At 45.3% G+C, this 27,279-nt stretch overlaps 1 protein-coding gene across 5 annotated transcripts in view; it reads right to left on the bottom strand.

The window, feature by feature from the left end:
• Positions 1–27,279, bottom strand: part of zmp:0000000660 (arf-GAP with Rho-GAP domain, ANK repeat and PH domain-containing protein 2) — a 494,698-nt gene that overhangs the window by 281,103 nt on the left and 186,316 nt on the right. For all 5 annotated transcript variants that reach the window (XM_038791442.1, XM_038791438.1, XM_038791439.1 and 2 more), the window contains exon 7: positions 10,008–10,077. In XM_038791442.1, the coding sequence (XP_038647370.1) occupies positions 10,008–10,077 (70 nt within the window). The remainder of the gene's footprint in view (positions 1–10,007; positions 10,078–27,279) is intronic.

Below are 27,279 nucleotides of genomic sequence, written 5' to 3'. Positions count from 1 at the left end.
TCTCTTGCCTGGAATCCTAAATCTGTGCCAGACTGTGACGGTTCTTGTACAATCAGAGAATTGGAAGAGATTTTCCTTGTCTACCTTTCTTGTGCACCTCTATCAAATCTCCCTCAATCTCCTTTAGTCCAAGGGGAGGCTGTGGCATAGTGATATTGCCACTGGACTAGTAAACAAGAGACCCAGAGTAATGTTCTGGGGATCCAGAGTTCGAATCCCACCACTGCTAATGATGAAATCTGAACTCAATAAAAATCTGGAACTAAATCTAATAATGACCATGAAACCACTGTTGATTGTCGTAAAAACCCATCTGGTTCATTAATGTCCTTCAGGGAAGGAAATCTGCTGTCAATACCTGGTCTGGCCTATATGTGACTCCAGATCCACGGCAATGTGATTGACTCTTAACTCAAGGACAATTAGGGATGGACAATTAGGGATGGACAATAAATGCTGGCACAGCCTGCAACGCCTATATCCCATGAACGAATAAAAAAAAATATCTCAGCGTTTCCAACCTAATCTTGTAACTAAAATCCTCAACCTCTGGAACCATTGTGGGAAATGTACTTTGCACCCTTTCAAGGACCAGCAGTGAGGTCATCAGGAAAGGTAAGTGGTAAGTCCAATTCTGCTGTTTTCCAGTTAAAAGTGCAGTGTGTAGATTAGTCCCCACCCTGATTGTTGAGAGGCAGATATCTGTCAGTCACCTGAGGCCTGCTAGGGGCATAAAGGTGCACATTGTATTCTTCTCTTTGAAGTTTACGTAGTGAGAGTCACCCTGGTTAGCTAAGGTCTGTATAAAAGACAGACAGAAAGCGCACTCAGTAAGCTTTGCGCAAGTCGAGAAGACACAGCCGGAGTGAGACACAACCAAGAGTGAGTTTGGGAATTCGAAGCTGGGTGGGGAGGAGGTGCTTTTAACACTGGTAAGTGACTGGTAAGCAGTTTTTCTTATCATTGTCTAATTTATTTATTTTTCTTTCGTTTTTTGAAATTGTAGTTGTATAAGTTTACCTAAGGTTTAAGACATGGCAGGAGATCCCAGACCCGTGCCATGCTTCTCGTGTGCGATGTGGGAGCTCAGGGACACGTGCACTGTCCCTGGCTCCTTCATGTGCAAGAAGTGTGTTCAGTTGCAGCTCCTGTCAGACCGCTTGACGGCTCTGGAGCTGCGGATGGACTCACTTTGAAGCATCCGCGATGCTGAGGAGGTCGTGGATAGCATGTTTAGCGAGTTGGTCACACCGCAGGTGAAAGTTACTGAGAGAGATAGAAAATGGGTGACCAAAAGACAAAGCAAGAGCAGGAAGGCAGTGCAGGTGTCCCATGCGGTCATCTCCCTGCAAAACAGACATACCGCTTTGGATACTGTTGAGGGAGATGGCTCACCAGGGGAAGGCAGCAGCAGCAAGGTTCATGGCACTGTGGCTGGCTCTGCTGCGCAGCAGGGCAGGAAGAAAAATGATAGGGCTATAGTGATAGGGGACTCAATCGTAAGGGGAATAGACAGGCGGTTCTGCAGACGCAATCGAGACTCCAGGATGGTATGTTGCCTCCCTGGTGCAAGGGTCAAGGATGTCTCGGAGCGGCTGCAGGACATTCTGGGGGGGGCGGGGGGGGGGGGGGGTGAACAGCCAGCTGTCGTGGTGCACATAGGCACCAATGATATAGGTAAAAGATGGGATGAGGTCCTACCAGCTGAATTCAGGGAGTTAGGAGTTAAACTAAAAAGTAGGACCTCAAAGGTAGTAATCTCAGGATTGCCACCTGTGCCATGAGCTAGTCTGAGTAGGAATGTCAGGATAGATAGGATGAATGCGGGGCTCGAGAGATGGTGCAAGAGGGAGGGATTCAAATTCCTGGGGCATTTGAACCGGTTCTGGGGGAGGTGGGACCAATACAAACCGGACGGTCAGCACCTGGGCAGGACTGGAGCTGATGTCCTAGGGTGGGTGTTTGCTAGAGCTGTTGGGGAGGGTTTAAACTAATGTGGCAGGGGGATGGGAACCGTGCAGGAAGTTGGAAGGTAGTAAAACAGGGACAGAAGAAAAGGAAGTAAGGGGGAAAGCGTAAGGCAGAAAAGCCATAGTCAAAAATCAAAAAGGGCGACAGTACAAGGTACAGTGACTGAGAGAGCTCAGTGAATAGACCCAGTAATACTAAAATGAATAAAACTAGAGATGTTAAGATTCAAAACAGAGGTAAAAAAACAACATAAGTGTACTTTACCTAAATGCTCGTAGTATTCGGAGTAAAGTAAATGAGTTGATGACGCAAATCATCGTGAATGACTATGATTTAGTGGCCATTACTGAAACATGGTTAAAGTATGGTCACGACTGGGAGTTAAATATCCAAGGGCATCAAACTATTTGGAAGGACAGAGTGGATGGTAAGAGAGGTGGTGTTGCTCTGTTATTTAAGGATGACATCCGGGCAATAGTAAGGGATGACATCGGTGTTATGGAGGATAAGTTTGAATCCATTTGGGTGGAAATCAGGAATAGTAAGGCGCAAAAGTCACTGATAAGAGAAGTCTATCGGCCACCAAATAGTAACGTTATGGTGGGGCAGGCAATATACAAAGAAATAACTGATGCATGTAGAAATGGTACAGCAGTTATCATGGGGGATTTTAATCTACATGTCGATTGGTTTAACCAGGTCGGTCAAGGCAGCCTTGAGGAGGAGTTTATAGAATGTATCCGCGATAGTTTCCTAGAACAGTATGTAATGGAACCTACGAAGAAACAAGCAGTCCTGGATCTTGTACTATGTAATGAGACAGGATTGATTCATGATCTCATAGTTAGGGATCCTCTCGGAAGGAGCGATCACAATATGGTGGAATTTAAAATACAGATGGAGGGTGAGAAGGTAAAATCAAATACTAGTGTTTTGTGCTTAAACAAAGGAGATTACAATGGAATGAGAGAAGAACTAGCTAAGGTAGATTGGGAGCAAAGACTTTATGGTGGAGCAGTTGAGGAACAGTGGAGAACCTTCCAAGTGATTTTTCACAGTGCTCAGCAAAGGTTTATACCAACTAAAAGGAAGGACGGTAGAAAGAGGGAAAATTGAACGTGGATATCTAAGGAAATAAGGGAGAGTATCAAATTGAAGGAAAAGCATACAAATTGGCAAAGATTGGTGGGAGACTAGAGGACTGGGAAATCTTTAGGGGGCAACAGAAAGCAACTAAAAAAGCTATAAAGAGTAAGATAGATTATGAGAGTAAACTTGCTCAGAATATAAAAACAGACAGTAAAAGTTTCTACAAACATATAAAACAAGAAAGAGTGGCTAAGGTAAATATTGGTCCTTTAGAGGATGTTTTAATAATGGGCGTTGAGGAAATGGCTGAGGAACTCAACAGGTTTTTTGCGTCGGTCTTCACAGTGGAAGACACAAATAACGTGCCAGTGACTGATAGAAATGAGGCTATGACAGGTGAGGACCTTGAGAGCATTGTGATCACTAAGGAGGTAGTGATGGGCAAGCTAATGGGGCTAAAGGTAGACAAGTCTCCTGGCCCTGATGGAATGCATCCCAGAGTTCTAAAAGAGATGGCTAGGGAAATTGCAAATGCACTAGTGATAATTTACCAAAATTCACTAGACTCTGGGGTGGTCCTGGTGGATTGGAAATTAGCAAACATGACACCACTGTTTAAAAAAGGAGGTAGGCAGAGAGCGGGTAATTATAGGCCAGTGAGCTTAACTTCGGTAGTAGGGAAGATGCTGGAATCTATCATCAAGGAAGAAATAGCGTGGCATCTGGATAGAAATTGTCCCATTGGGCAGACGCAGCATGGGTTCATAAAGGGCAGGTCGTGTCTAACTAATTTAGTGGAATCTTTTGAGGACATTACCAGTGCAGTAGATAACGGGGAGCCAATGGATGTGGTATATCTGGATTTCCAGAAAGCCTTTGACAAGGTGCCACACAAAAGGTTGTTACATAAGATAAAGATCCATGGCATTAAGGGTAAAGTAGTAGCATGGATAGAGGATTCGTTAATTAATAGACAGCAAAGAGTGGGGATTAATGGGTGTTCCTCTGGTTGGCAATCAGTAGTTAGTGGTGTCCCTCAGGGATCCATGTTGGGCCCACAATTGTTCACAATTTACATAGATGATTTGGGGTTGGGGACCAAGGGCAATGTGTCCAAGTTTGCAGATGACACTAAGATGAGAGGTAAAGCGAAAAGTGCAGAGGATACTGGAAGTCTGCAGAGGGCTTTGGATAGGTTAAGTGAATGGGCAAGGGTCTGGCAGATGGAATACAATGTTGACAAATGTGAGGTTCTCCATTTTGTTAGGAATAACAGCAAACGGGATTATTATTTAAATGATAAAATATTAAAGCATGCTGCTGTGCAGAGAGACCTGGGTGTGATAGTGCATGAGTCACAGAAAGTTGGTTTACAGGTGCAACAGGTGATTAAGAAGATGAATGGAATTTTGTCCTTCATTGCTAGAGGGATGGAGTTTAAGACTAGGGAGGTTATGCTGCAATTGTATAAGGTGTTAGTGAGGCCACACCTGGAGTATTGTGTTCAGTCTTGGTCTCCTTACCTGAGAAAGGACGTACTGGCACTGGAGGGTGTGCAGAGGAGATTCGCTAGGTTAATTCCAGAGCTGAAGGGGTTAGATTATGAGGAGACGTTGAGTAGACTGGGACTTTACTCGTTGGAATTTAGAAGGATGAGGGGGATCTTATAGAAACATATAAAATTATGAAGGGAATAGATAGGATAGATGCGGGTAGGTTGTTTCCACTGGCGGGTGAAAGCAGAATTAGGGGGCATAGCCTCAAAATAAGGGGAAGTAGATTTAGGACTGAGTTTAGGAGGAACTTCTTCACCCAAAGTGTTGTGAATCTATGGAATTCCTTGCCCAGTGAAGCAGTTGAGGCTCCTTCATTGAATGTTTTTAAGGTAAAGATAGATAGTTTTTTGAAGAATTAAGGGATTAAGGGTTATGGTGTTCGGGCCGGAAAGTGGAGCCGAGCCCACAAAAGATCAGCCATGATCTCATTGAATGGTGGAGCAGGCTCGAGGGGCCAGATGGCCTGCTCCTGCTCCTAGTTCTTATGTTCTTATGACCTTCACATATTTCCGAAAGTGCAGTGACCAGAACTGGATGCAACAATTTGTTTGGGGTTTGATAGAGCTTTATAAAGTTTCAAGCACATGTTCCCAACTTGTGTGCTCAATGTCTTTTTAGTTATGAAGCCGAAGGTCCCATCTGTTTTGCTAACTATTCTTTCAATATCTTCAACTAATATAGAACAGCAATCGTAAAACCAATTGAACACAAAATGGCGGTGAAAACAATACAAGTTATGTAGAAAGACGCCTGATCTGGAATTGAGGTTTCTGAAAGATGATCTTAGAGTGAAATAAAAGAAAAGAAAAAGTAAGTTGAGGCAAATCCTGTAATATATTTGAAGTTAAATTGTCAGAGTTGGATAAGGGAGCACACGTTCAAGGTAATAAAAGGTAAAACTAACACAAACACGTCTAGACGCAGAGCGAATGATAAAACTCTGAAATCAATTAAGAAACAATTAGGTTATTTGTTGTGGAGGAGAGAGGTGGGTGTGTGGTAGAGAAACCTTCTTACTTTAGTAATTTAAATTTGTTAAGGTTTTCGCTCTCCAAACTGATTGTTACCTTTTCCTAGCATTTTTTTGTGTTGAATTAAAAAATAATGATTTGATTTTGAAGATAGTCCTTTCCAAAGGAAGAATACTGGCACATTTTGTTCAAGTGAGTTTTAACAGGGAGACACTATGATATGTACAGGATGTTCTGTTAAAGAACCACAGTTATCTTTTGTCACATTATAATTAAATAAAGTACAAATTTCTCTCTTCATAAAGATGCTTTAAAAATGGTGATTCAATTCAATGTTTTGTCCCAGCACTGCTTCAGCGAACAATCTGACCTCATTAGTCTTATGTCACACACTGAAGGTGTGATTCTCCAGAAAGATTTCCAAGTGTGTTAGTGAGCGAGAACTGCCGCGAGCTTCCCGGCAATCGGCCTGGCAAGACTGACAACGCTATTCAACATTAATTGGTCCACTTAACAAGGACCCACGGGCTTCTTGCCACAAATGAAGGTTCACCAGCCGATTAGCCAGGACGATGCTCATCAGCTGACGAGGTTGAGGAGCACTTAAGCAGCACTTACACAGCCAGCCTCAGTCAGCTCGCATCCAGAGCGCCAAGAATACCGGCCCCAAGATTCAGCGAAGTGGTCCTGGCCAGGCTCCGAGATGCAGTGGAGGCCAGGAGGGATGTCCTATTCCCGAGTATCGCAGAGGGTAAGTCACAGGGCAGCTAGTGCTGAGATGAAGTGGTGGTGACTGTAAGCTCTGGGAGCATGACCAGGAGGACTGTCCTCCAGTGACGCAAAAAGATCAACGACCTACACAAGGCTGCACAGGTGAGTAGAGGCCAATGACCCTGCCACCCCTCCAGACCTTTTTGCCCCCCCAGAGCATTCACACCCCTTCCCAACTTTCCATGTGGCCCCCAATCTTCCCTTCACACTCCCAACCCTCCAATTGTTCCTCCACACACATATCCCACCACTGTGAACCACACATGTGGCTAACGATGGCCTTTCTGTGTCTCCTCAGGAAAAGTCTCCCACAATTGTCAGAATAGGGCCCAGACTGGCAAAGGCATGCCAGACTTAAGAATCTTCACAACCTTCGATGTACAATCCCTGGAGGTAACGGGGGTGCCCGAGGACATTGCAGTCACCAACGCGGAGGTTGGCGGAAGCCGCAGGAGTGATGATCCAATGGGCCCCACCCGGATGACCTGAGTTGTTATTGTCTTACTGACTGACCCACCCCTCCCACTAACCATGTCCATTCTCCCGCAGGTTCTCCTGCTGACAGTGCCGGCCCATCCCATTTGGCCCCCTCTCCAGCCCGCCATGAGACCACTTCAGAGGAGAGCTATGAGGAAGACACAATCGATGCATCACAGCTGTCATCCCCATCCACCACCAGCGCAGATTCATGCACCTCGGTGGGACAAGTTAGTGGTCAGGCTTGTGGGGAACATTCTGGTGAGTACCAGACAGCTGCTGATGCACATCAGGTGGAGATAGGAACCCGCAGATGAGACAATAGTCAGATGTTTGCTGGATCCCAGGATCCAGATGGGTCCCAACCTGATGCTGAGCCTCTGGTATAGGGTTCCCCAGAGCTGATGGAGATGATAGAGTGTGGCCGAGACATTCAGAGGGGTGCGGTCTGTTTTCTTGGTCATAGCGTCGACATGGGTGGACCAGGACAGATTAGTGGTGATGTGCATACCGAGGAATTTGAAGCTGTCAACCATCTCCAACTTGGCACCATTGATGCAGACTGGCGTGTGTACGATACTTGGCTTCCTGAATTCAACACACAAGCTGTATGTTCCGGGAGTGGAACCTCTTCCTATTATGTTAGGCACTCCCAGATGGCCCATTGAGCGCAAGGCAACATGCGTACCATCCACTACCCCTAGACCTGTGGCATCCCGGAGATGGCGGAGAATCCTGCTGTCCAGGGTTCCTTTTGGGCTTGGTCCATGTCAAGGTTGATGTAGTTTTTCACCCAGGCAAACAGGGCATCTGTGATCTGTCAGATGCAAGATGCCACACAGGTCCCCGCATGAGCCCTGGAATGATCCTGACACATGGGAGTTCAGGATTGCGAGCGGGTGTCCTCCTCCTTCACGTGTTGACAAGTCCGTGAGGGTATGGTATAGGTGCAGCAACGTCTGGAGCCTCCTGTGGCACGCGCTGTCCGTCATCTGTTCGAATGACTAGTGACGTCTGTCGACCCTGGACTGTCGCGAGACTCCCCTTCTGGATCCCTCCCTAGGTCACTCGTTTGTGGCCTCTCCCGTTGTTCACCGGCCTTGTTTCACTCAAGTGAGAGGCCAGAGAATCATGTCCTGAGATATTGCCTTTCATCATGTGACGAAGTATCCCAAGGTATTTTATGGGAGGAACTGTAAAAATGAAGTTAAATTAGGGGCATTTCCAACCTTCCAAATATATCCTGAAACACTAAAAGAATTTAGCCAGAGATGGGAGAACCAATACAATTCTAGCATCACATTAGACAATCAGATTTGGAACCATGTGAGCTCAATTTGTGATTGTGGCATTCACTAATGTATTATAGGGAGCAGTGAGCACACACTGTTCTGGACAAGGCGTGGCTGAGGGTTTGAAGGGTAATGCAAGTCAGTTATTAGGCATAACAATGGTAGGTGCCAGTTCAGTGAAAGGAAAATTAGGAGTTTGAGAGAACATTACAACATTAGTTAATAACACTTGTGCTCTTGTCCCTCATGGATGCAAAAGTTTAAAACAAAATCCAATTGTTTCTTTCTACTCTCTAGTCATGAACGGGGCTTCTGATAAAAGTAGAAAGGTTGGAGGTGGTCAACGAAGTAGAAGGCGAGAAATTTGAAGACGTTTTTTTATCCAATTTCTAAAATTCATTGTCCTGTGATTTTAGGAGTTGAAGGGATGGCCAGGAATGTGAATTGGAGAGTAAATATGCAGGAAAAGGTGTAGTAAGGAGAGGAGGGCACAGAAAAGAGCAGGTTGAGTCACAGCCAATGTCAAAACTGATGGAGAGGGTGCAGATCTTCATAGGCCTTAGTGAGGAGAACAGAGACAAAGGGTTGAATTGTGTGTGCCACCGGCAGGTGTGTTTTGACAGGGAGGGTGACCACTACTCTCCTGCCCAGGCCCAAGTTGGTGGGCACCCAATAGCTAATTGACCATGACAATATGCTGCCCACAGCATAAAACCCCCTCCTTCCCTCTTCTGAAGTCCACTGTTCCGAAGGACTACAGTTCCATCTTCGCTCACCATGTACATTAAAACATGTGGTCCAAAGCACCAGCCTCATCTTTCCAGAAAAGTAGTTTTCTTTTTAAGAAACCTACACCATTCTGTGCTGTGCCTACATATTTCATTTCATTGGGTAGAAAAACTAAACGTTTCTGAAGCAATTAAATTCAATATCAATTTAGTGGAAACAGCCGATGTTACACCAGAGGGACATGTGTTTTCTGAAAAATAATGAAGGCAAATTGAATTTGTTCCAAGTCCATTAACATTTTGAATTACTGGACGTAACAACAAAAACAAAATTGTGAAAAGCCACTTAAACAATCCCATTTTGAAAATAATTTTCCTATTTTAGACATTGACAAATTCATCCAGAATTTGATGAGTTTTACAACTGCATAGTACCACTCATTAAGGTCTTCAAGTCTGATCCCATAATATAAAAGTAGTTACCATCATTTGTGACGAGTGCTCTCGAACAGAAATTGTGCAGGAATAAACATTTGTCTACATATAGAAACTTAAATTGAGATCTGGTAATCAGCAAAACCATTTGGCACACGTTGCAATAATGAATAAAATGGAAAGCAATGAGATTTGAGGCAGTTAATTAATCTTTGAGGCTCTGATAATCGAGATCCATGAGTTTTGCTCTGTTGGTTCTGATCCCTTGAAAAACAAACTAAGTAATTACTAACTTGTGCCCGTGAGGGAAGGGAATCAAATTGGGTTACAACCTGCCCACCTTTTCACATCCCCGTGCCCACCCCTCCACCATCCTCCACTGAGTCTCCAAACTCAGCTGCACTACAGAGGGAAAGGGACAATTCAAAGACAATCATCAATGGGTTATCACTCATGCTTCCAGCAATCAGCTTAAAAAAAGGATAAAAGAACTCCTTAAAATAAAATTGAACTGATGTGATATTTTACTGCCAGCCAACTATAATCTTAAATACGTAGACCATCCGAGATGTGAAAAACCTTACTATTTCCAAGCCACCATTGGCTGATTTCAAAATATGTTAGATGCAATTTATCACAGATATAACTGCAAGTTAGATTTCCAATAGGTTTCCCAGTCTTCTGTATCAGGTTCATACTTCAGCTCTGCACCATTACCTTCTCATTGTTGTAGTACGACAAATTTTCTCCATCAAACTTAACCCATCGCTTCTGGAACACACAATTCCTGTAATAAATTTGAAAAAAAAAGCAATGTGACTAAATTCTGCCAGTCGGCCCTTGGCTAAATGCATAGTGGTACTGAAATACAAAGGAATTGTTTCAATATTGCTTCAAACCTGTTATGCTGCCGAAATAAATGTTTCCGTTAGAAATAAAAAGATGTATCTGAGACCACTGCAGTGAAAAATGAACGATGTTTTAACAAAAACGTGATATTCGTATATGGTAATAAACTCACTATACAAAGAAATGAGAATTGTTCACTTGGAAGTGCGGTTACATTACACAGTCCAAGACAGAAGAGAAAGTGAAAATAATATGTTAAAGCATTGGCAAAGCTGGACTCTATTTTAAATGTTTTCACATGGCTTTCACGATCATTAACATCCCAGTTGTGTAGTCACAGGTATAACGAAAGGATGTTTGGAGCTCATGAAATGATCCAAGGGAAAAGACTTGTGTTTTGAATTTAACTCATGGGACAATGGTGTGTAACACTGGCGTGTTAGCCTGAAATCCCTCTCTGCAGAAGTAATCCATAATTTGAAAAAAGCAATATGACTAAATTATGCCAGTTGTTTCCTTTTTCAACCTCACTGGGAAATATGTCAACATCTTGACTGAAATAATATAGGTATTTTAAACAAACACGTCAGGTGTTGGCACATCAGCATGCAGCAGAATCATTTCAGGGTTGTGGAAAATAATCTGCTGGTATTAATAGGCAACACATTTCCTACAGCCTAGTACACAAACATCAACAACACTGATTCAACAAATACCTGCAGAATAAACATACACAGGACTAAGATAAAATAATAATATTCAGAGCTCAACACATTTCAAGTTGTGAGCATCAATTCTTTGAAAACTAGATAATTTATTTAAAGTTGCATATGTAATAGGACTATTTTAGATATAAAGTCAGCGAGATCAGGGTCTACCGAGAGATAATAGACAATTAAAATCAATCCTGCTGTTTAATTGCTATCAGTTGCCTCTATTTTTCCAGTCACATGCACTACATAAAGGTTTAGGACATTGAAAAGTAAATTTAATTAAATACCAAAATATTTTCAAAAGAAATGAATGGCACTTTTCAATTCTTGGTTGAAAAATACACTTCACATGACAATCAGAAATCTAAACAACTCCTTATGTAATTGCTTGTCTCTAAAGTTGGGACTAAAGAACAAATCATTGAAACTTACATCAAAGAGAAAGGTTACTTGACATATCGTGCCTGTGTTGACTCTTCGAAAGAGCTGTCCAATTCCGTCTCATGCTCCAGTTTTTTCCTAATAACTCTGCAAACCCATTCTCTTCAAGTGCATGTCTTCTAAAAGTTCATATGGAATTTGCTTTTACCACCCTTTCAGAAAGCGTTTCAAGATTTTAACAAACCGGTGTGAAAAAATGTCCTATTTCCCATCTAGGTCTTTTGCAATTAATTTAAACCTCTAGCACCGATCTACTTGCCAGAGGGAATAGTTACTTCCTACTTGCTCGATCGAAAACCTCTCAGAAGTTTGAGCACCAGCTATTGAATCTCCCGTTAACTTTTCTACTCTCAGGTAAACAGTCACTGCTTTTCCAATCTCTCCACATGCATGATATCATCCTGGTAAACATCTTTTGCAAGCTCCAAGGCCTTTATATCCTTTTTAAAGTGTGTCCAGAATGCTGTACAATACTCCAGCCAAGGTTTAAAGCATTCAAATTGTCCTGGCAATTAAAAAAAAACTTGTGAACGTCTTTGCTTGCATTTCCTTGCCAAAAATAATACTATGTAAAATTATACTGCATCTTCCTGCTGTGCCTCCAAACGTGCGTCACTTCACACTGACCAACATTAAATTGAATCTGCCATCTAATTGCCCATTTCACTCTCTGCCTACCTCCTCCTGTAGTCTGCTCCTATCTAGCGCCTTAATTACTGTATTATCCATAAAATTCTAAATTGTGCTCTCCATATCCAAGTCTCAAGTTTGTATGCAGCAGCAAATGCAATGGTTCTAATACAAACCCTGGGCGGACCCCAATACATACTGCTCCTCAGTCAGAAAATATTTGATCACCACTACTTTGTCCTTCCTACCCCTGAGACAATCACATACCCAGATGACCAGCACTTTAATACCACGTGTTTCAATTTTCCGAATCAGTCTTTTATCTGATACTTTAGCAAAAATCTTTGAAAGTCCATATAGAAAAAAAAACATCCATTGCACTACCTTCATCAACCTTCTCTCTTATTTCAAAGAACTCAATCAGGGAAGACATCAGGAACTGTTGGGTATGCACAGTTGGCTTGCATTGCAGCCCCGGCAAATGCACAAATTAACCCACCAAGATGCACGTTGTTTTTTGTTTTGCTCCCAGGCCAGTTTAACATTCCACTTCAATCACTAAACAATATTTTTCTTTTGATTTGTTGGAACAAGTGAATAACATGGAAAATCTTTGTCCAGAGAATTCTGACACAGTCTGGTTAGTTTGGATGGTAGATGATACCTGCACTTAATCCCAGGGTCATGACTGCAAGCCCCACATTGGATGATGATTTTTTTTAAATAGTTTGTTCAAAATACAACTTTTATTAATTTTTGCCAATATTGGAACTCTACAGTTAACAGCATATAGTTTTTGTTTTCAAGACTGACTCTGCCCCAAGCTAATTGGTTATGAGGGGGGGGGGGGGGGGTCAATTTTTACCATTTCAAGATCCTGCTTGTTAAAATGGTTGCTCTCCAAGTAGTTGCAATTCTTTTCTGTTAACTGATTTTGTTGTATGGGAGACATTAAACAACACCAGCTTGCAAAAAAATACATAATTCAGTGCTAGCTGCATTCATAAACATCGCTCCCTTTGAACAGCCTGACACTGCAATCTGTGCATGTACAGCAAGTGCTCCCCCTAGTGCTTTGGCACAAATTAACATCTTCATTTTTATCCTTGACAATGGTGTCTCGCAGTTTTCCTCTCATTGATTTAAACTGACTAGCTTCAAGTAACCAGATCTCGTGTTCTCTCTTTCTCTTTAACAGATGTATAACATTTGCAACCCTCCAGTCCTTAGATAACATTCTAATATCCAGAGATTCTGCTTTCTCAAACCTTGCTTTCCCCCAGGAACTGAGGACAGGTACCAGCAGTGGCACAATGATTATCACTGTTGTCTCACTGCGCCAGGGACCCGGGTTCGATTCCAGCCTTGGGCGATTTTCTGTGTGGAGTTTGCACATTCTCCCTGTGTCTGCGTGGGTTTCCCCTGGATGCTCCCACAGTTTCCTTCCACTGTCCAAAGATGTACAAGTTAGGTGAATTGGCCATGCTAAAACAAAAATTCTCCTTGATGTCCAAAGGTTAGGTGGGGTTGTGGGGGTGAGTCAGGGGAGTGGACTGAAGGTCAGGACAATCTCAATGGGCCGAATGACCTCCTTCTGCACGGTAGAGATTCTATGATTCTATCTTTAGCAATGTCTTTTTCGAATGTCAATCCAAAGTGCACGGCACAATCCGTGTAATGTCAAGTGTTTTCCAAATTAAAATCACTGATTGGCATCATCATTAACGGCACTGTTTTTCAATCAACCATGTTCTCTCTAATTCCTCTTTATGGTGTATGGCCTATTAGTTGCACTGCAGAATCCTTGCATGATCTCTGCATGGCCACGCATGTGCACATCGAAAAGGAAAAGTTGGTAGTGCGTGACCTGTTTGTTCCCTGCGTGTTATGTTCCAGATTGCTGTGCACCCGCGCACCTTAGAGGGAGCATTGCACAGAACACTTCAACAAATGCTGCAATTGTCAGAGAGTTAATGGTGGAAAGCCGAAACAATCTTTTCTTTCATATTTTGCATTCCCCAGTTCATTTTATTTTTCCATGTCAGAACTTATCAAAACTTTCATTTTCAAACACAAAACTGAATGGTTTAAACGTTTAAAAATAAACTTCTCATATCTATCACATGACTGGATTGGACAGATTGCTTGTGAAAATCATCAAATGTGCGAAATCTCCAGACTTTTGTGCCAAATCTCCAGACTTTTTACAACACTTCAGCAAAAAACAATCTTAGTTATAGATAGATGATCAGTGGCATTGAAATATTGCATAATTTCTCAAATTACCCTTCAAAACTGCCAGAATTAAAGATGCAACCCCCCCCCCTATCAAAAAAGGAAGAATGTATCCTTATTTTTTCTTCGTAATTAATAACATGCTAACAAATATTTACAAAAAAAACAGTGCATCTTTAAAAATATATGCTTTTTATAAAATATAATTTAATCAGGTTGTTAATCTTGGAGAGAAACAGGTTTCATCTATGAAATCTCAGGCTTTTGTTCCTACTGGGAAAAACAAATCATCTGTTGTCATCTGATAAAAAATGTTTTAAGATACAATGGCCATTAATAGTCCTGGTCACACTTTTCTTTTGGATGGATGCTGCAAAAATAGTCGAAAAGCCAATATAGATTAATGCATCAAAATGCTGAACTTGGTTTTTACCACAAAGCAGTTGTTGAATTTACACAGCTCATCAGCTACACCTAGTGGAGAAAAACTGCACAATCGTGGACTGCACATTGTTACTGAAAAGTCAAAAGTACATTCTGAACAAATAGTGATGTTTGCTTTCACAGCATACGGGCGCCACTGCCCAGGCCAACATTTGATGCCCATCCCTGGTTGTACTTGAGAAGGTAGTGGTGAGCCATTGACTTGCACTGCTGCACTCCATGTGGTGTAGGTATACCACAGGCGCGATCTAACTGAATGGGACCAGATTTCCACAACAAGCGCTTTCAGCCAGGTATTTCCTGGCGCTTGGAGCGCAGAGCAACCCCACACTATCGAGCCGGACTCCATTACCATTTGGGTAGATTCGGGGGCCCCCTGCCGAGGCCGGACTCAGTCCCGTTTCCTGCACTGAGGAGCTCATGCTCACCGGAAACCAGGCGGCAAGGCACTTGCAGCAGGGTGGGAGGGAGGGGGAGGGCAGTCTTCAGATTGCCATTTTAAAATGACGTCCCAATCTCACCGCCCCCCACCCCCCCACCGTATCCCCTGAACCTTTCCCAAAGCCCCAACTCAGCAATAAGCTCCCCCATACTCTCCTTCACCCGCACGGGGCATCCGTGAGCCCGCTCCCCGGCGTGGGAAAATGCCAAATTGGCACTGCCAGCCTGGTAGTGTCACGTGGGAACCTTGACAGTGGCAGGGTGGCAGGATGGCAGTGCCAAGGTGCACAGGTGGTGCCAGCAGTGCCAGGATGACACTTTGCCCAGGGCAAGCACTTGGGGGGCCTCCAATTTCCAGGAAGACAACCCCCACCACAAGTGCCTTGCTGCCTGGTGCCCGTTTGCGAAGACCAGCACTGAACCATGCTCACCCGCACTCTCCAAGTTGAGGGGGTTGGAACCTAACGCCTTGGGCAGATCGTGGGGGGCATATTAGAGTGAGATTAGCTGTCTCACTCCAATATACAGATTTACTAAATATTTATCCGCCCAGGTTGGACTGCATATCCCCTGGGTGCTGCAAGGCAAGGAGTTCCAGTATTTTGACCCAGCAACAGTGAAGGATCACCGGTATGTTCCAAGTCAAGATGTTGTGTGGCTTGGAGGGGAACCTGCAGGTGGTGGCGTTCCAATGTATTGTATCTGCTGCCCATACCCTTCTCGGTGGTAGAAGTTGCTGTATTACTCTTGTAGCCACATTATTTATATGGCTAGTCCAGGTGAGTTTCTGGTCAATAGTAAACCCCCCCCCCAGGACATTGATTTGGCAGATTCATGGTAATGCCAATGATCGTCAGGAGGAGATGGTTATATTCCCTCTTGTTGGAGATGGTCATTGCTTGCTACTTACCAGCCCCATGTTGCCGAGGTCTTCCTGCAATTAATGTACCACAAAACAAACCTTTCCTTCTAGATTTTCCCAAAACTACTGCATTGAGAGTTACAAAGAGTAACTTTGATAGAAGCAAAAGCATTAGGCCTCCCGGAATAGGCGCTGGAATGTGGCGACTAGGACTTTTCACAGTAATGTCATTGAAGCCTACTTGTGACAATAAGCGATTATTATTATTTATGATATAAATGGCTCCCTCAATGGCAATTTGATGAAGAATATCAGTTCACTGGGAAAAGATAATCCAAGTTCAACTATAAAATCTCACGATTCTCGAGCACAGTTGGAATATGCTGCTTTCAGAAGATGGCCCTGATGGTGATGTGAGTTTGCTGTCATACACTTTTTGTTGGCTAAAGAAAAAAATCCTGCTTGGGTTTCAGTAGGTCCCATGGCCTGTGTGCTCCCAATTTTTATCAATTTGCTTAAAAAAGAGCAATTTCTGTCATCTTCTCTTCAGTGGCATCTGGCAAGTCATTTTTTGTCAGAACAAATTCTGACTTGCTTGTTTCTGCCATGACACATGTTGGCCAGTATTTAATGGCTCCTCCTACCTGGCAGGATATTATGGGACCACCAAAGTGGACGGCTATTCAAACGGCCCACCGCATCCGCCAGGGGAGACACACAGTGGCGGAGCCGTAAAACCCTGACCCTGTGTCAGGAAACGTCCTCTCAGACTGATCTTGTTTTGATGCAACAACCCCAGAATCAAGACTTCCGCCAGAAATTCCTGCAGCTCCCTCCCAATCTTCCACCATAACGTCAGAAGAATATTGACAATTATCAAGGAGAGGAACAGAAACAGCTGTTTTCACTGATTATTTTACTGGTCAGCAAAGCATCCATTTTTGGGGTGAACAATTGTGGTGACTAATAATGCAACAGCAGCAAAACACCGAGTATAGGCAAAAGACATGATTTTGGGGGCGAACAAAATGGTAGAGAAGTCAACCCAGTGTAAAAGATGATTCCAGGATTCATGGTAAGCGAACTGCTGAGTCTGTCGTGTAAATTCGTGACCATAGCTTCAGGTGACCATAGGCTGCTTTCCCCTTTGAGGGATGGAGCCGACTGGTGGTGATTGAACCTGAGGATCACCAAACCTCAGACAAGGGTCAAGGTTGAGGAAACGGCATCTTTTTTTAAAGTAAATTTAGGGTACCCAATTATTTTTTCCAATTAAGGGGCAATTTACCATGGCCAATTCACCTAACCTGCACATCTTTGGGTTGTGGGGGCGAAACCCACGCAGACACGGGGAGAATGTGCAAACTCCACACTGACAGTGATCCAGAGCCGGGATTCAAACCCGGGTCCTCAGCGCCGTAGGCAGCAATGCTAACCACTGTGCCACCGTGCTGCCCTGGAAACGGGATCTTTATGAAGAACCTCAGTCGGCATGGAAATTGAACCCGCGCTTTTGGCCTTGCTCTGTATCATGAATCAGCCAACTGAGCTAAAGAAGCAGATAGGGTTGGAAGTGAGACAGAGAAATTATAGGAAATAAGCTATTAATGACCAAGATGAATCTGTACGATATACAAAGCTTTTTATACTTTGTATATCTTTAACACTTCCTATACCTTGTGCTATGAATTGTTTTTCTGTATTTTATATAAGCTCCTGGTAGACAAATTTTAATATACTGTCTTTGTGATTTGACCTGTAATGAAGATCACACTGCAACAGAAACTGATGGGTTTTTATTCATTTATGGGATGTGGTGTCGCTGATTAGGCCAGCATTTATTGCCCATCCCGAGTTGCCCTTCAGAAGGTGGTGTGAGTTGTCTTCTTGAACCGCTGCAGCCCTTGAGGTGTAGGTATATCCACTGTGATGTTAAGGAGGGAGTTCCAGAATGTTGCCCCAGCGACAGTGAAGGAACGTCGATATATTTCCAAGTCAGGGTGGTGAGCGATTTGGAGGGGCACCTCCAGGTGGCGAGGTTATCTACCGCTCTTGTCCTTCTAGATAGTAGAGGTCGTTGGTTTGGAAGATGCTGTTTAAGGAACCTTGGTGAGTTACTGCAGTCCATCTTGTAGATGGTGCACACGGCTGCCACTGTTCGTCAGTGGTGGAGGGTTTGAATGTTTGTGGAAGGGGGAGAAATCAAGCGGACTGCTTGGCCTGGTGGTGTTGAGCTTCTTGAGTGTTGTTGGAGCTGCACTCATCCAGACAAGTGGAGAATATTCCATTTCACTCCTGACTTGCGCCTTGTAGATGTGGACAGGCTTTGGGGAGTCAGGAGGCGAGTTACTCGCCATAGCATTCCTAGTCTTTGACCTGCCCGGTAGCCACAGTAATAATATGGCTATTCCAGTTCAGTTTCTGATCAATAGTAACCCCCAAGATGTTGGTTGTGGTGGATTCAGCAAAGGTAATGCCATTGAATGTCAAGGGCTAATGGTTAGATCCTCTCTTGTAGGAGATGGCCATCGTCTGGCACTTGTGCGGCGCGAATGTAACTTGCCACTTGTAAGCCAAAGTCTGGATATTGTCCAGATCTTGCTGCCTTGGACATGGACTGCTTCATTATCTGAGGAGTAGCGAATGGTGCTGAACATTGTGCAGCCATCCGAAAACATCCCCATTTCTGTCCTTATCATGGAAGGGAGGTCATTGAGGAAGGTTGGGCCTGGGACACTACCCTGAGGAACTCCTCCAGTGATGTCCTGGAGTTGATTGATCTCCAACCACCACAACCATCTTCCTTTGTGCCAAGTATGACTCCAACCAGCGGAGAGTCCCCCCGCGTCCCCCGATTCCCAGTGACTCAGTTTAGCTAGGGCTCCTTGATGCCATGCTCAGTGAAATGCTGCCTTGATGTCAAGGGCAGTCACTCTCACCTCACTGCTGGGATTCATCTCTTTAATCCATGTTTGAACCAAGGCTGTAATGATGTCAGGAGCTGAGTGACCCTGGCAGAACCCAAACTGAGCGTCCATGAGTAGATTATTGTGGAGTAAGTGCCGCTTGATAGCACTGTTAATGACTCCTTCCATCACTTTACTGATGATGGAGAGTCGACTGAAAGGGCGGTAATTGGCTTGGTTGGATTTTTCCTGTTTCTTGTGTACAGGACACACTTGGGCAATTTTTCACATTTCTGCCAATGTTGTAGCTGTACTGGAACAGCTTGACTAGGGGTGCAGCAAGTTCTGGAGCACAGGTCTTCAGTACTATTGCAGGATATTGTCAGGACCCATAGCCTTCTCAGTATCCAGTACCTTCAGCTGTTTTGTGATATCATGTGGAGTGAATCATATTGGCCAAAGACTGACATCAGTCAAACTGGGTAGCACGGTAGCACAGTGGGTAGTACTGTTGCTTCACAGCTCCAGGGTCCCAGGTTCGATTCCCAGTTTGGATCACTGTCTGTGTGGAGTGTAGCCATTGTGGAGATGCCGGCGTTGGACTGACTTTAACCTGGTGTTGTAAGACTTCTTACTGTGTGGAGTGTGCATGTTCTCCTGTATCTGCGTGGTAGAGTGGAATATGCCAGGCAATGAGGTTGCAGATTGTGGTTGAATACAATTCTGATACTGCTGATGGCCCACAGCACCTCATGTATGCTCAGTCTTGAGTTGCTAAATCCATTCGAAGTCTGGCACCATTCTGTGCTCCCGGAAAGAGCACCCTACCCAAGGTTAACATCTCCACCCTATCCCCTATCCCCATAACCCAGCAACCCCACCCAACACTAAGGGCAATTTTGGACACTAAGGGGAATTTATCATGGCCAATCCACCTAACCTGCACATCTTTGGACTGTGGGAGGAAACCGGAGTACCCGGAGGAAACCCACACACGGGGAGGATGTGCAGACTCCGCACAGACAGTGACCCAAGCCTGAATCGAACCTGGGACCCTGGAGCTGTGAAGCGATATATCCACAATGCTACCGTGCTGCCCAGTAGAGAGGTGAATGTAATGGAAGAAAGAAGCAAATCGAGCAGGCACGTGCAGATTCTGCAGCAAAGGAAATCATGGCGGATCTGCAGACTACTGGCTCGGCGGCCCAGTGGACACCGGTCCAGCTGGTGGAGTTTATTTGAGAGGGCTTTGCCAAGCAAAAAAAGGAATGCCTGGACCCGATCAAGGAGTCGATCACTCGGGTGCAGCAGAGACTGGAGGCCCAAGATCGGGCGGTCCAGAGGTGGCGGAAATGGTGAATGAGCATGAGGAACACCTAACTGCGCTGGAGGTGTAGGTGGGGCTAATGAAAGAGAACCAGAAAAGGCTGCAAGACAAAGTGAAGGACCTAGAGAATAGATCCCGCCAGCAAAACTCGAGGATCGTTGGCCTCCCTGAGGGATGTGAGGGAACGGAAGCAAGGGCTGGATGTCTGGATCCATTGGGGGGGGGAATCACCAAGCCAGCTGGGCGGGTTGGCTCACAGAAGCACAGTGGAGGGTGAGCAGATATTTTGTTTGTTGAAGGGGGGTTGCATTTATTGTGCTATTAACGGGGGGAGGGGGAATTGCTCTGCTGACAGGGGAGTGACGGTTGCTTGGAGATAAATGGGAGGTTGGGGATGGAAGCTACCGGAGGGTGGGCTGGAGAGAGCGTGGGGCATGGGCTGGAGGCTGGCCTAAGAAGGGGGATGGTTGATCGGCAGGAGGGGGGGGTGAGAAGCCACCTAACCAGGCTGATCACAAAGAACATCAGAGGGCTGAATGGGCCGGTAAAGAGGGCTCGCGTTTTCGCACATTTGAGGGGATTGAAGGCGGACGTTGTAATGCTACAAGAGACACACCTGAGGGTAATTGATCAGACCAGGCTGAGGAAGGGATGGGTCGGGCAGGTATTTCACTCGGGGCTGGATTCTAAGACTAGGGGGGTCGCGATCCTGATTAATAAGCGAGTGTCATTTGAGGCAGGGAGAATAGTTGCAGATATGGGGGGTAGATATATCATGGTTAGCAGGAAGCTGGTTGCTGGTGGTGCTTGTGATGTCTACGCACCAAACTGGGATGAAGTGGAGTTTGTAAGACGGATGTTATGGAAGATCCTGGATCTGGATTCACACAAGCTGATCATGGGGGGGGAATTTCAACACAGTCATTGACCCAAGGCTGGACTGGTCGAGTTCAAGGACAGGCAGGGTGTCGGCAATAGCGAAGGAACTAAAGGGGTTCAAGGAGCAGATGGGTGGGGCAGACCCATGGAGGTTTGATTGCCAAGGGCGAAGGAGTTCTTCTTCTTCTCACATGTACATAAAGTATACTCCCGAATCAACTTTTTTATTTTGAACAAGGCTTTACTAGCGGGGGTGGTTGACACCGAGTATTTGGCAATTGCTGTGTCGGACCATGCCCCACATTGGGTGGACCTACAGGTGAGCAAGCAGGGTCGTCAGCGCCCGCAATGGAGATTGAATGCGGGACTGTTAGCAGACGAGGGGGTCTGCGGGCAGGTGAGGGAATCCATCCAGAACCACCTGAAGATTAACGATACGGGAGAGGTCTCAGCAGCAATGCTTTGGGACGCACTGAAGGCAGTGGTCAGAGGGGAGCTGATTTCGATTCAGGCCCACAGGGAGAAGGAAGAGAGGGCAGAGGCGGATAGGTTGGTCAGGTAGACAGGAGGTATGCGGAAGCCCGAATGTAGGATTACTGAAGGAACAACGGAGGCTGCAGGTGGAATTTGGCTTGTTATCTATGGGGAAGGCAATGGAGCAGTTGAGGAAGGTGATATATGAGTATGGAGAGAAGGCTAGTAGAATGCTGGTGCACCAGCTCAGGAAAAGGGAGGCACCTAGGGAAATAGGGAGAGTGAAGGACAGAGGAGGGAACACAATCTTGGACCCAGCAGGGGTCAACGGGGTGTTTAAGGAGTTTTGCAGCAGGCGATACAAATCGGAATCCCCAGCTGGAGTGGAAGGAATGAGGCAATTTCTGGAAGGGCTGGAGTTCCCGAAGGTGGACAAAGGGTTGGTAGAAGGGCCGGGGGCCCCAATAGGGATTGAAGAAATAGCAGATGGACTGGAGAACATGCACTCAGGCAAGGCATCAAGACCAGATGTGTCCCAGGGGTGAGGGGAAGACCAGACGGGGTTCGTTAAGGGTAGGAAGCTAATGGCCAACGTTAGAAGGCTCTTGAATGTAATCATGGTGCCCCCAGTGGGAAAGGCGGTGGAGGTAGTGGTCGCAATGGACGCAGAGAAGGCCTTTTACCGGGTGGAATGGAACTATCTGTGGGGGGTGTTGGGGTGGTTCAGGCTTGGTCGGGGTTTCATCGACTGGGTCAGGCTGCTGTACCAGTCACCAGAATCGAATTGTCGAACAAACCAGCTGACGTCAGGCTATTTTAGACTGCACCGGGGGACTAGGCAGGGATGCCCCCTCTCTCCGTTGCTGTTCGCTCTGGCCATTGATCCACTGGCTATGGCGTTAAGAGCTTCCAGAGGCTGGAAGGGCCTGGTCCGGGGTGCAGTGGAACAGAGGGTCTCGCTATACACCAATGACCTGCTCCTGTATGTTTCCGACCCATCAGAGGGAATGGGAGAGATCATGAGTATTCTAGGGGAATTGGGCCGTTTTTCGGGGTACAAATTGAACATGGGGAAAAGCGAGATGTTTGCGATCCAGGTAAGGGGGCAGGAGAGGAGACTGGGAGAGCTGCCGTTCAGAGTGGAGGGATCCAGCTGGCATGGGACTGGGGGCTGTTACATAAACTAAACTTGACCCGGTTAGTGGAACAATTGAAAGTGTACTTCCGTAGATGGGATATGCTCCTGTTATCACTGGCGGGGAGGATATAGACAGATAAATGATGGTCCTCCCGAGATTCCGGTTTCTTTTCCAGTGCCTCCCCATCTTTATTCCAAAGGCCTTTTTCAAGCGGGTAAATAAGATGATCTCCAGTTTTGTTTGGGCGGGTAAAACCCCACAAATGAAGAAGGTGATGCTGGAGCGTGGCTGGGGGGAGGGTGAGCTGGCGCTGCCGACCTTTAGCAACTATTACTCGGCGGCAAGTACAGCCATGATTAGACAGTGGGTGGTGGGGGAAGGAGCGGTGCGGGAGCGAGTGGAGGCAGCATCTTGTAAGGACACGAGTTTAAGGGCTTTGATCACGGTACCTCTGCCATTCTCGCCGGTCCGGAACTCCACAAGCCCGGTGGTAGTGGTGGACCTGAGAGTCTGGGGGCAGTGGAGGAAACATGTGAGAGTGGAGGCAGCATCGGTTTGGGCTCCAATCTGCAGCAACCATCAGTTTGCCCCAGGGAGACTAGATGGAGGGTTTTGGGGGTGGCAGAGAGCAGGATCGGGAGGATGGGAGATTTGTTTATAGATGGGAGCTTCCCCGTGAGGGACTTAGAGGAGAAGTTTGAGTTGACGGAAGGGATGGGTTTAGATATCTGCAGATTCGGGACTTCTTGCGAAGGCAGTTTCCTACCTTCCCCCTCCTACCGCCACGTGGGATACAAGATAGGGTAATTTCTAGAGTATGGGTGGGAGAGGGGAAGGTCTCAGATATCTATAAATAACTCATGGTCAGAGGAAAGGCAGACAGAGGAGCTAAAGCATAAATGGGAGGAGTTAGGTGGAGAGATAGAGACAAGTCTCTGGGTGGATGCGTTAAGCAGGGTCAAACCGTCCACATCATGCGCCAGGCTCAGCCTGATACAATTTAAGGTCTTTCACTGGGCACACATGACGATGGCCCGGATGAGCAAGTTTTTGTGGATAGAAGGCAGGTGTGCAAGGTGTGAAGGAGGGCCAGCAAACCACGTCCACATGTTTTGGGCATGTTCGAAGCTTAGGGGGTTCTGGCAGGGGTTTGCAGACGTCATGTCCACGGTGTTAAAAACAAGGGTGGCACCGAGTCCCGAGGTAGCGATTTTCAGAGTGTCAGAGGAAGGACCCGGGAGTCCAGAGGGCGAGAGAGGCTGACGTCTTGGCCTTTGCCTCCCTGGTAGCCCAGAGGTGGATATTGTTAGCATGGAGAGACTCAAAGCCACCAAAATCAGAGACCTGGGTCAATGACATGGCTGGCTTTCTCAATCTTGAGAAAATCAAGTTCGCCCTGAGAGGGTCAAAGCTAGCGTTCGTCCGGATGTGGCAGCCGTTTGTCAACTTTGTTAGAGAAAATTAACTGAGGGAGAGGGAAGGAAGGAGGGGGGTTAGTCTAGATTACTGTTCTAGGAAGGTGGGACCTGTGAGGGAGGTATAGGGTCTTTGCACTATGTTTATAGGTGTTTGTGTATGGTTTACTGTTCCTGTTATAAAATCACAAATGCCTTCATAAAATATTTTACAAAAAAAAAGTATGTTTTACCCTCTTGTTGGTTCCCTCACCATCTGCTGCAGTCCCAGTCTAGCAGCTATGTCCTATAGGGCCCTGCCAGGTCGGTATGTGGTGGCACTACAGAGCCACTCTTGGTGATGGACATCAAAGTCCCCCACCCAGAGCAGATTCTGTGCCCTTGCCACCCTCAGTGCTTCCTCTGAGTGGTGTTCAACATGGAGGGGTACTGATCCATCAGCTGATGGTGGCCGGTTCATGGTAATCAGCAGGATGTTTAACCTGAAGCTATGAGACTTCATGGGGTCCAGAGCCGATATTGAGGACTCCCAGGACAACTCCCTCCCAACTGTATACCACTGTGCTGCTGCCTCTGCCGGGTCTGTCCCGCCGGTGAGAGAGGACATACCCAGGAATGGTGATTGTGGTCTTTGGGATATTGTCTGTAAGGTATGATTCTGTGAGATTGACTATGTCAGGCTGTTGCTTGACTAGTCTGTGAATCAGATCTCCCAACTTTGGCACAAGCCCCTAGATGTTAGCAAGGAAGACTTTGCAGGGTCGACAGACTGGGTTTGCCGTTATTGTTTCCGGTGCCTTGCTGGTTCGATGCAGGTTGGTCTGTCCGGTTTTATTCCATTTTTTTGTTTTTGTAGCAGTTGAATACAACTGAGTTGCTTCCTTGGCCATTTCATTATCCTGGGTCCCTGGATTATTGTCGAGTGTGAGAGAGTGAGAGAGTGTGAGAGAGTGTGAGAGAGTGTGCGAGAGAGTGTGAGAGAGTGTGCGAGAGAGTGCGAGAGAGTGCGAGAGAGTGCGAGAGAGTGCGAGAGAGTGCGAGAGAGAGAATGTTAGAGTGAATGGTAAGGAAGGAAGAATGGGCAGACGTCCAAACTATCTTACTAATTGTGATCCATGGATATGCTTTGAAATGTATAGAGTAATGGACTTTGGCATGATAACTATATGAGGACACTGACTATTAAGCTTGACAAAAAAAAAGTTAACAATGGGCTATTTAGGTTTTAGGAATATCTTGTTTGGGTTATGACCACAGGCGGCTGATGACTGACAAATAGAGTAACAAGGTTAATAACAAGACTGGGGCGGCACGGTGACACAGTGGTTAGCGCTGCTGCCTCACAGCACCAGTGACCCGAGTTCAATTTCGACCTTGGGTAACTATGTGGAGTTTGTACGTTCTCCACGTGTCTGTGTTTCTCCGGGTGCTCCAGTTTCCTCCACAGTCCAATGATGTGCGGTTTAGGTGGATTAGCCATGTCAAATTGCCTCTTAGTATCCAGGGATGTACAGGTTAGGTTATGGGATTACAGGGATACGGTGGGGTGGAAGGGGTGCGGATGGGTAGAATGTCCTTTCTAAGGGTCGATGCAGACTCAATGGGCTGACTGGCCACCTTCTGTACTGTAGGTATTCTATAAGAAGATCAAAGTAAAACAACAATATTCGAACACAGCAAGAGCCCTGACTGCAGAGGATAGAAAAAGATGTGCAGATGTGAAGAAAAAGTAGGGAGAGAAGGTGGAACTGAAGTCATGAGCTGCCTGTAGCCACTTGAGACATTGAGCAGCAAGAACCACTCGAACTAGAATATTGACTGCTCTCTTGCTAATTATCACTTTTGTTGCTCAATAAGTTATCCTGATACCACTACATCGGTGTCTCCTCATCAGAAATGTATCGTCTGGTCTCTGAACCTCTGGCACATCAGGAAAAATACAGAAAAATAAAATTAAAACTAAAGGCTCTACAATTGAAAGCAGGAAGCATTCAAAACAAAAAAGACAAATGAATAGTGCAGATAGTAATAGATCTCTGAGCCATTGTGAAGATGTGGTAGCAAAGTGATCAAGGTTGGGAATTAGAAATCCCAGGATACAATTTTAGAAGAAATAAGCAAAACGGAAAAGGAAGAGGGGTAGCCCTGCTGATACAGGATGGGATAAAGACAGGAGAGTGAATGAACTTCAGCTTAGAACATCATTCAGCTTTGAGTGGAGGCACAGAATACTAGGTCCGGTTTATAGGCCCCTGAAAAGTAGTTATCGTGCCTAACAAGGTAAAACTCAGGAAATTAGAGGGGCATGTAACATGGGTAACACATTAATTATGGGGGACTTTAATTTTCATATGGATTGGATGAACCACATTTTCCATAAAAGTGGAAAGTGGGGAGGCAGGAACAAGTTCACGGAATGCATCCAAAATAGTTTTCCATATCAGTATGACAAGGAACCAATGAGGGAACAGGCTATTCTGGATGTAGTGTTCTGCAATGAGACATGGTTAATTAATAACCTTGTAGTAAAGCAGCCTCTGGAGAAGAGTGATCACAATATTTTACATTGAGTCGGAGAGTGATTTAATTAAGTCTGAAACTAAGGCCATAAATCTGAACAAAACAAACTATATTGGTATAACTGTGAGTTGGCTGTGTTAGATTGGGAATCTAGATAAAAAAATATTATGGCTGGTAGGCAACAGCAAACATTTGAAGAATAAGTTCATAATTTGCAACAATTATACATTTCATTAAGGAACAAAAACCACACAGGAGAGGTCCTCCAATGCTGGTGAACAAGAGATGTAAAGACCGCATTAGATTGAAGGAAGAGGCTTATAATGTTGCCAAAAAGAGTAACAATCTTGAGGATTGGGAGGATTTTAAAATTCAATAAAGGATGATTTTTAAAAAATTAATGGTGAAAAAATTGGATACAAGTGAATCAGCTAGGGATATAAAATCAGATTGCAAAAATTTCTACAGCTATGTAAAAGGGAAGAGATTAGCAAGATTAAAAGTGGGTCCCTTGGAGGAAGACATGAGAAATTATTATGGGGAATAAAGATGACAAGAGAAATTAAAACAAATACTTTGGTGGAGATTTACGTCCATGCATTACAGGCGCAGGGTGGGGAGGGTTGAATTACTGGTCCCATGAACCCCACTAATGAAAAGGGTCTGAACAAACATCAGATTTTCGGTCCAGGAGGGTGGAGAAGGGGGTGAATG

This window comes from Scyliorhinus canicula, chromosome 3, assembly GCF_902713615.1.
Source record: "Scyliorhinus canicula chromosome 3, sScyCan1.1, whole genome shotgun sequence".
In the NCBI taxonomy this organism is placed as follows: Eukaryota; Metazoa; Chordata; class Chondrichthyes; order Carcharhiniformes; family Scyliorhinidae; genus Scyliorhinus; species Scyliorhinus canicula.
This window is presented reverse-complemented; position numbering and strand designations above follow the sequence as displayed.